Source organism: Acartia tonsa, chromosome 8 (genome assembly GCF_053477335.1).
Source record: "Acartia tonsa isolate MP-2025a chromosome 8, ASM5347733v1, whole genome shotgun sequence".
NCBI classification, from domain to species: Eukaryota; Metazoa; Arthropoda; class Copepoda; order Calanoida; family Acartiidae; genus Acartia; species Acartia tonsa.
The window spans coordinates 20,652,094-20,661,123 of record NC_137267.1 but is presented as its reverse complement, the minus strand read 5'-3'; the positions used below and the strand labels follow the sequence as shown (position 1 = coordinate 20,661,123).

General features: G+C 31.8%; 1 protein-coding gene across 1 annotated transcript; it reads right to left on the bottom strand.

Moving 5' to 3' along the window:
* Positions 1-3,858: 3,858 nt before the first annotated feature.
* LOC145326205 (uncharacterized) lies at positions 3,859-8,944 on the bottom strand. The gene is made up of 2 exons (XM_080169368.1): positions 8,746-8,944; positions 3,859-5,171 (listed from the first exon to the last, which is right to left on the bottom strand). Exons 1-2 carry the CDS (start codon positions 8,837-8,839, stop codon positions 4,666-4,668), a joined length of 600 nt encoding a protein of 199 aa, XP_080025494.1. The 5' UTR covers positions 8,840-8,944; the 3' UTR covers positions 3,859-4,665.
* Between the last annotated feature and the right edge of the window lie 86 nt (positions 8,945-9,030).

Below are 9,030 nucleotides of genomic sequence, written 5' to 3'. Positions count from 1 at the left end.
ACTTGTAAAACATATTTATAAACATATTTTTAATTATGAATTATAAATTCAAAGTGATGTGTCTATTAAAAGCAAAACTTTTCTGAAAATAGTGTCAGTCCGTTCGTCCGTCCAGATAGTTTTTTTCCGTTAACTTGGGCATGTTTTGTCTTATTGATTTTAAACTTTGCATGGTGATTCCTGTAGTAGTTAAGTATTTATGATTTAGAAAACATGGCAAATGTATAATCGTTACAAGAATGTCCGTACTCAGTTTTTCAACAAATTTACTCCAATTTTGTTTTGACATTTAGAACATATATTTTGATTATTCTATAAGTGTTAATGTTCGTTCGTCCTAGTGACATATTCCAGTATGAGAATCTGAATTGCTATAATAATCTTTTCAAAATCTTTATATACTTTGAAATTTACTTTAAATTTTGAATGCCATCTTAGTTAATTAATGTATTTCTATACAAAAAAAACTAATTTTATTGTGGATTTAAAAGAACTTAATATAAAATAAATGAGTAAAACTTGTTGAAATGATGTTAGATCTATGGAAAATAGAGGGTTTTATTGTAAAATATGAAAAAAATTAGGCCATGCACTTATGATTTAAATAAAGACGTGGGGCTCTTTATATAGGCTTAAATAAATGATATCTGGTCGAATTTCCAGAGTATTCATCTTTTTGGCTAAAAAACCTATATTTTACTAGTGACATGCTTAAATTAATGAAAAGAGCTTATCGCTACGGACGGACCAAACCTAATTACAGAAAAGCTATGCTTATAAAAATCTCATTTCTAACAAAAAAATTACTTATTCTGTAGATGAATTTTGATTAATAAACAAGATTTGGTTCAGTAATAAGCTAAATTAACCCTTCAGTCTTAAATCCGACCAATTTATCAGATTTCTGGATCCCGTGAATTAGCATGTTTTAAATGGACGAATTGTTATTTCTTTCATCGTATTATAAACGACTCTCCGCGGATATAGAATGTACAATTTCCGAAGGCACGGGCTGGATATAATACGATGCTAGACATAGTTTTTTTCGTATGGATGAGAACCGGTTCCTATCCACCGGATTCGAATGAATACGAGAATAGTTATTTCTCGTATCGTATTATAAACGGTTTTCCGCGGATATAGAATGTACAATTATAAGATTAAAACTCGTTTTTTTTTAGCCCCGAGGTGCCGGAGGCACGGGCTAAAAAAACTGGTTTTAATCTTATGATTGTACATTTCTATATTCGTAGAAAACTGGATATAATACGATGCTAGACATAGTTTTTTCGTATTTATGAGAACCGGTTCCTATCCACCGGATTCGAATGAATACGAGAAAAGATTTTAAAGTAATAATTGTAGAGTTGCTACGCTTTCTAAATTATACCCAACTGTTATAGGAATACCATTCAAAGTTAGGCCAATTCTAAAATGCCAAAGTTAACCAATAGAGCTAAACGTTACGTATTGATGAACGTACAGACCCTAATTTTAGAAAAGCATCGCTTGTTTTGTCATATACTTCACATTACACGAGCCGAGAAATTTTTACACGATATAATATAACCTAGCAAAGCTTTATACGAAGTAATGCGTCTTTTTGGAGCGGTCTCAGTAAGTGAATGTAATAAAAAAGTAACTGTCCTTTCTCACTAAAATCTGTACACTTTATAACCCATAGTATGACCGGGTTGTTCCACCACGGTTTATTGGCTGAATTAGAGGCTGTGACTCTAGATTATTTTTATTTATAAAAAGAATCTCAGCTTAACACCGCGTCATAATTAAAGATGTTAAAAATAGTTCCTACTGCTGCCATATCAGGTGCACGACATTGATAGTTATAGTAGGGGTAATGCCTTGGCCCAAAACAGGCGCAATCCATTATCATGCAGTTCTTCTCAGATAAAGGTCATGTAATCAAAGAGTTGTTTGTTTGATGGGTGTTACTTAACCTAATACCCCGGGTGTTGGACAGAAAAGGAGACATTTGGCTCCCCTTTGGTTAACCTGGGTTGTGGGACCTGGCGTTTGAGTGTCATGGCCAGCATCCCCGCCCGTATGAGGTAATTTATTAATAGAAGTAGGATGTGTGTGTATTCCGAAAGAACCTGACCAATTGAAAATAATAATTTGAGGGAAGGTTATAGGATTTTGAGCGGGGAGTTGTGGCCCCTAAACTTAATCTTGAAGAAAAAAGAGATGGGAGAAAAGGGGGTTTTCCCCATCTCTTTTGAAGAGATTTTCTTCCCCCCTTCCCTTTTTCGGAAAAGAAAAAATATGACGTCACTGGAGTCTTGTTCCTCAAAATTAATACAAAGTCGGGACAGTTTTTTGTAAGTCAAAAAAACTGCAAGCTTAAAATGGACGTACAATCTTCTTGACCAGAGAGTTGCTAAGCTTTTCAAAAAAATTCAACAAAGATAGAAATGATTGAACAGAATAAATCTACGGAGCCGGCCGAGAAATACGGCACTAACTATCTTTAGTAACGGACGGCCGTACAAAATATATGAGCCGGAGAAACGAAATCATACACAAATGTTTTTCATCCGAGATGGGTTTTTAAAAGATGCCGCGTTTTTTCTCGACATTTTTAACGCTATGAATAACAAGCGCGGCATTCGCGAAATCTAAACAGAGTATACAACTTAAGAATTCAAAATTTTAAAATTATTATTTTAGCCATTTGTATAATGTCTAATATAGCTCTAAAAAGATATTTTAATTAATATGCACCAAAAATGGATTTAAGATAATTTGTTTTTCTTTTAAAAAGGCTGTACCAACAAAAGCGAAATAATTAAATAGATAGTTGTATACTCTGTTTAGATTTCGCGAATGCCGCGCTTGTTATTCATAGCGTAAAAAATGTCGAGAAAAAACGCGGCATCTTTTAAAAACCCATCTCCGTAATCAGATAACAAGGATGACAATGTCAAAAAATGCAAAGCACATAAATGGAACATTTACAACTAAAGTAATGTCCTTTAAAAATTCAAGAATTCCAGATTTGTTGACAGACCTTAATTATAGAAAAGCTTAGCCCTTATAAAAAAACAATAAAATGGTTTTCAAAGTATCCCTCCAATTGTTGACTAGACCCCATAAAACCAGGGCTCTAAAGGGATAAGGCAATGGCTGATAAATCGATGAAAATTCCAAATGATGATACACAAAATTACCCTTCTGTAGATTACAATTTTTGGTTGAAATGTTTGGACATTCAACTTAATGAATCAACCAATCAAAAATCAAGAAAATGCCTGCAATTTGTTAAGCCCAGAACACAGTAATAGTGTCTGACTGATAATGACGTAACAAAAAAAATTAGCCAATGAGAGGCCGTTATTGACCAATGGTAAAATTTATGGTGGCCTCTCATTGGCTAATTTTTTTGTTACGTCATAATCAGTCAGACACTATTACTGTGTTCTTAAGCCAACTGATGAGAAAACGTTGTTATAAAACTTTCAGGACTAGTGTAATAAACAGCACAATGTCCCCTACCTCCCTGACACAAAACCCATCCACTTTAGAGAGGGACTATGATGAATTTTGATTAGTTACATCATTAAGTTGAGTGTTCAAATGTTTCAACCACTAATTTTAATCTACAAAAGGGGTATTTCGTGTATCATAATTGAGGATGTACACCAATTTATCGGCCATTGTCAAATCCCTCTAGATCATTGGATCCACCTCGTTTTCAACATTTAAAGAAAAAATTTATTTCTAACCCTAAAATAAGAATCACAAAAACGTTTTTTTTTTGCAAAAAAAAAGTTTGTTTGTGGTTCTCCAACAATTGGAGAGATATCTACAATTTTTCACTAGAAACTAAAAATAAACATCTAAAAAGCACTTTAGGTATATTTACATATCTTGTAAATAATTATATAAAATTAAGAGTATAAATATTTTTTACATTTTTATGGTTAAAGTAGGAAGAAAGCTGCAGCAACAGTGAGCAGAGATGACACAGCTGTGGTCGCTGATGATGGGGTTGTTGGGGCATCAGGAGTAGGATCTGTAGGAGGAGCATCGGTTGGGGATTCTGTCTCTCCTATATCCTCCTCTTCAATTAGATATTGACCATCAACAGGATCTTTGGCATAGTTTTCATTAGCATCAAAAACACTGTCCAAGCCAACACTATAGGATTGTGCGGCTCCGATTAGAAAAACAGAAATCAATAAAACACACAGAATGCTGTTGGAATTCATTTTCAACTCGCTGGGTATATCACAGAGTGCGCAGAAAAGTGAAAGCAACAACTTTGTGTCCAGCCTATTTATTAACAATTCTTATCTTTACCCTGCTCTATTGTAAAGCAATATTTAACAATTCTTTCTCTATACTCTATAAATTTATATGTATATTGGAAATTTTTTTATTTAAGTACAAAATTAGATATCAAACTATACATTTCATGAAATTGTTAATTATAGAGTAGCTAAAAAATGGAGTGATCTGGAAATTTGTGTCATTAATTAATTAAATTCATCTGATTTAAAACCACACTATAAATATTTTTTGTCTTTAGTTAGATTCAGCCTAGCTTAATTGAAAAATTACTAATATATTAAGAAAATCTTTTAGATTAAACTTTATTGTAAAACAAAAAGTTACAATAAACAGACTTCAATTTATTCAAACTGCTTACAGTAAGAAGAAAGCAACTGACAAAGTAACCAATGATGCTGCCATTGATGTTGCACCATTAGGAGTAGTTGGTGGTTGGGTAGGGGCTGCTGTTGATCCAGTGGGGGGAGCTGATGATCCAGTAGGAGCTGATGATGATCCAGTAGGAGCTACTGATGATCCAGTAGGAGCTGATGATGATCCAGTAGGAGCTGATGATGATCCAGTAGGAGCTGATGATGATCCAGTAGGAGCTACTGATGATCCAGTAGGAGCTGATGATGATCCAGTAGGGGCATTTGATGATCCAGTAGTTGTGACTGCTGATCCGGTAGTTGTGACTGCTGATCCGGTAGTTGTGACTGCTGATCCAGTAGTTGTGACTGCTGATCCGGTAGTTGTGACTGCTGATCCAGTAGTTGTGACCGCTGATCCGGTAGTTGTGACTGCTGATCCAGTAGTTGTGACCGATGATCCAGTAGTTGTGACTGATCCAGTAGGGGTGGTTAGTTCAGTTGTTTTTTCTATAATAGGGTCTCTGTCAAACTTTTTTTATAATTATTTGTTTCAAGACACAGTTATGGAATCTCGACGACAAAGATTTTTTTATCCAATCTTGACAAGTGAGGTATTTTTGGAAAGAGGAATATATATAGAAAACGCCTATGAAAATTAGAAAATCCGCAGAAATCATATTTGCAAGTTATTTGCAAAAATCTGCATTGGTAATTTGCAAAATTAATTTCATGCCTTAAATGACTTATTTAAAAAGAAATCTTTTTATGAAATGTGTTTATCTAAGTTTAGAACATACTTAAGGCAAAAAAAATTTCTTTAGTGTTAGTTTTTTCACCTTATATATGAAAAAAGCAGTTTCTCACATTTTATGATAAAAAAAGGTATAGGAACAAAAAAAATGTTTTTTCTTGTTGTAAACACAATAATTGGCATAAAATCTATCATCCTAAATGTAAAAATCAGATATAAAATCCTTTTTAGAGCAAAAATAGTGCAAAAAGTAACCAAGACATTTTTGCAAAGTATGAAAATCTGAAGAAAATAGTTCTTTTTGATTTTGATATACATTTCAGATAAATGTATATAAAATTAGTGATCAAAAACTATAAAACAAGTTATAACTTTTTCAACCCTATCATTGATTAAAATGCACTTTTAGGTTTACTTATTACCAAAGTAGCACATAAAAACTCTTTTTATTAAGTTATTAAACAAAATAAATTCAAATCAACAATTAGGCGTTTTTTATAATGCAGTAGACCATTTTGTAGTTGGTTTTTTTGGCATTTATTTTGTTTAATTACATCATAAAAAGAGTTTTTATGCACTACTTCGGTAATTCTTAAACCTAAAAGTGCAATTTAATCAATGACAGTGTTGAAAAAACTTATAACATGTTTTATAGTTTTTAATCACTAATTTTATATACATTTATCTGATATGTATATCAAAAGCAAAAAGAACTATTTTCTTCAGATTTTCATACTTTGCAAAAATGTCTTGGTTACTTTTTGCACTATATTAGCTCTAAAAAAGGATTCTATATCTGATTTTTACATTTAGGATGATAGATTTTATGCCAATTATTGTGTTTACATCAAGAAAAATCATATTTTTTGTTCCTATACCTTTTTTTATCATAAAATGTGAGAAAATGCTTTTTTCATATATAAGGTGAAAAAACTAACACTAAAGAAATTTATTTTGCCCTAAGAATGTTCTAAACTTATAAATAAACACATTTCATAAAAAGATTTTTTCTAAATAAGTCATTTAAGGCATGAAATTAATTTTGCAAATTAGCATTGCAGATTTTTGCAAATAACTTGCAAATATGATTTCTGCGGATTTTCTAATTTTCATAGGCGTTTTCTATATATATTCCTCTTTCCAAAAATACCTCACTTGTCAAGATTGGATAAAAAAATCTTTGTCATTGAGATTCCATAACTGTGAAGACCAGTTAGTTTATTTGACCCAGTTGAGAAATTATTGTTTTGTTGAGATGAACTGAAATTTAATTGCCGAATGTGTACACAGTTTCCTGAGTGTTTCCTCATCCTACCTCAATATTTACTACTAACTAAAAAACATCAAACTTCCAAAAAAAAAATCAAAATTTGAATGTATAAACGATTTATACATTCTACATTAAAAATTTAATTTTTCAAATTTAAATTTTTTTTTAAGTTTGAAGCTATTTTAGCTCGTAGTAAATATTGAGATAGGATAAGGGAACACCCATCAAACTGTGTTCACATTCGGCAATGAAATTTCAGTTCATCTTTGTTTAAGGTAATAATGAGAAATCAGGGAGTAAGGGAGGGGATAATGGGCAATTAATTCAATTTAAGAGTTTTTGCTGAAAGGCAATGAAAACCAGATTTATTCTGAAAATTTGAAGAAAATAGTAGTGTTCATGGTAATTTAATAAAGAAAAAAATTTGTTCTAAGATAAAAAGCATTTACTTGAAAATTAGGTTACCAGTACATCACAATGTAGTAAACATTCTGTAATCAATCATAATAAAAATCGACCTTAGAACTTCTGCATCCCTTCTTCTATATCATTAAATGACACCAAAATTTAATAAAGCTGGAATTTGAATAAAAGTGTTCATAGATTGTTTATTTCACAAATATCACATTAGAGTTTCTATACATGAAATGACATTTTCTTGAAGAAAAAATATTTGTTAGAACCAGCTGAAATAATTTTATTTTAATTTAAATTTTTTGTCTGCTTGAAATTGTGTTACTTATCTTTATCGATTTTTGTCTGCTAGGATTATAACAAACTCAGCGGCAAATGGGCAGGTACTCAAGGTTTGATACCCCTAATAATTGAATATTCGATCCATTGTCACCTCCCTTACTCCCTGATGAGAAATAGTCTTTAAAAATAAATTTAACTCCTAAATTTGAATTTAATGGATGTTTGAATGGATCCAATGTTTTTTAATTTAAAATTAGAATTATAAAGAAGCCTTAAATTTTCAATGATGATAAATCTCTGAGTACTGAGTTAAAGGGTTATTCAAATCATTTGCAAAACTCATCACATTCAGGCATTATTTTGATTGTGATTAATGTACTAAAATGAAAGGTAGGCACAGTAGATGTGGAATATGGAATTCTTGATAAAATATATTAAATTTAAAGCACAATGATCTGTACTACCATAAACTTTAATATAAAAAAAAGCATAAAGGTTTTTAATATTTGTAATGGGTTCATTTCCCTGAGGCTTACTTGTGACCGTCAAGCCCTGATTTACAGGCATATTAAAGGGTTCCATAGAGCAAAATTTGGTTTGTGATTAAAGAACTCATTGATCAATTTGTTAGACAATAGAATTTTTTTGATTCTTTGCTTATTCACCTTCTGTAAATTGAAGAAAAAGCTGTATAGTATAGCTTGTCTTTGTTTAAGGCTCATTATTTACGAAAAAAAAACATTTTTCTGCATGAGGTCATAGAATTTGATAAAAACTTCCAGTCCCCTTCATTTGGTCATAAAACTAAGGGCTGGGTGATTTTTAACCTTTTCAATCCATTTAAAGTCCGATTTTTCGCGCATTTTCTCACTGTGGTGCTTTCACAATGAAAAAAAAGCATTTAAATGGATTGAAAAGGTTAAAAATCACCCAGCCCTTAGTTTTATGACCAAATGAAGGGGACTGGAAGTTTTTTATCAGAGACCTCATGCCGAAAAATGTTTTTTTTTCGTAAATAATGAGCCATAACTAAAGGTATAACTGTGAGGGGGGGGGGCAAGAAAACTATTACTGGAAATTATATTATGTCTGTAGCTAATTAAGAATAAAGTTTCTTGCTTGCATCGATATGCAAAACTATTAATCCTGTCTATGTCCCACTGTGCACTGGTAAGGAAATTAGAACATAATTTTTATATTTGTAGAAAACATGATAAAATACAATGCTATACATATTATTTTCGTTTGGATGAGAACCTGTTATAATCCACTGGATATTATTAGGTTTCGAATGAATACAAGAAATAACATTGCCTATTTCCATTATAAAAGAGTTAGAAAAAAAGTTTGACAGAGACTAGAACCTGAGGATGCATCAGCCTTCACATTCAACCTAAGTGCTTGGGCACTACCCAGCAGAAGGAGGGAAACTAAAACAGCACACATGACAGTCTTCATTTTGTTGGATTAGGTAGTGAGCGCTGACTTGGTGTTGACACTAACAAAGTATGCTAAGCAATGAGCTTAATTTGTGTTTTTCTAGCTTTTTATTAATTCTTCTTATCTATATGACATGTTTAGCTTTGTTCATAATTATAGAAATCCGTCTCCACACGTTATCATAAAGGATTGGGATGGCTGTCCCCCCA

Coding starts and splice junctions, on each gene's coding strand:
- LOC145326205 (XM_080169368.1), bottom strand. CDS start 8,839: ATGAAGACTGTCATGTGTGCTGTTTTAGTTTCCCTCCTTCTGCTGGGT. Junction 5,172..8,745: donor GAAGGCTGATGCATCCTCAG/GTTCTAGTCTCT, acceptor ACCCTATTATAG/AAAAAACAACTGAACTAACC.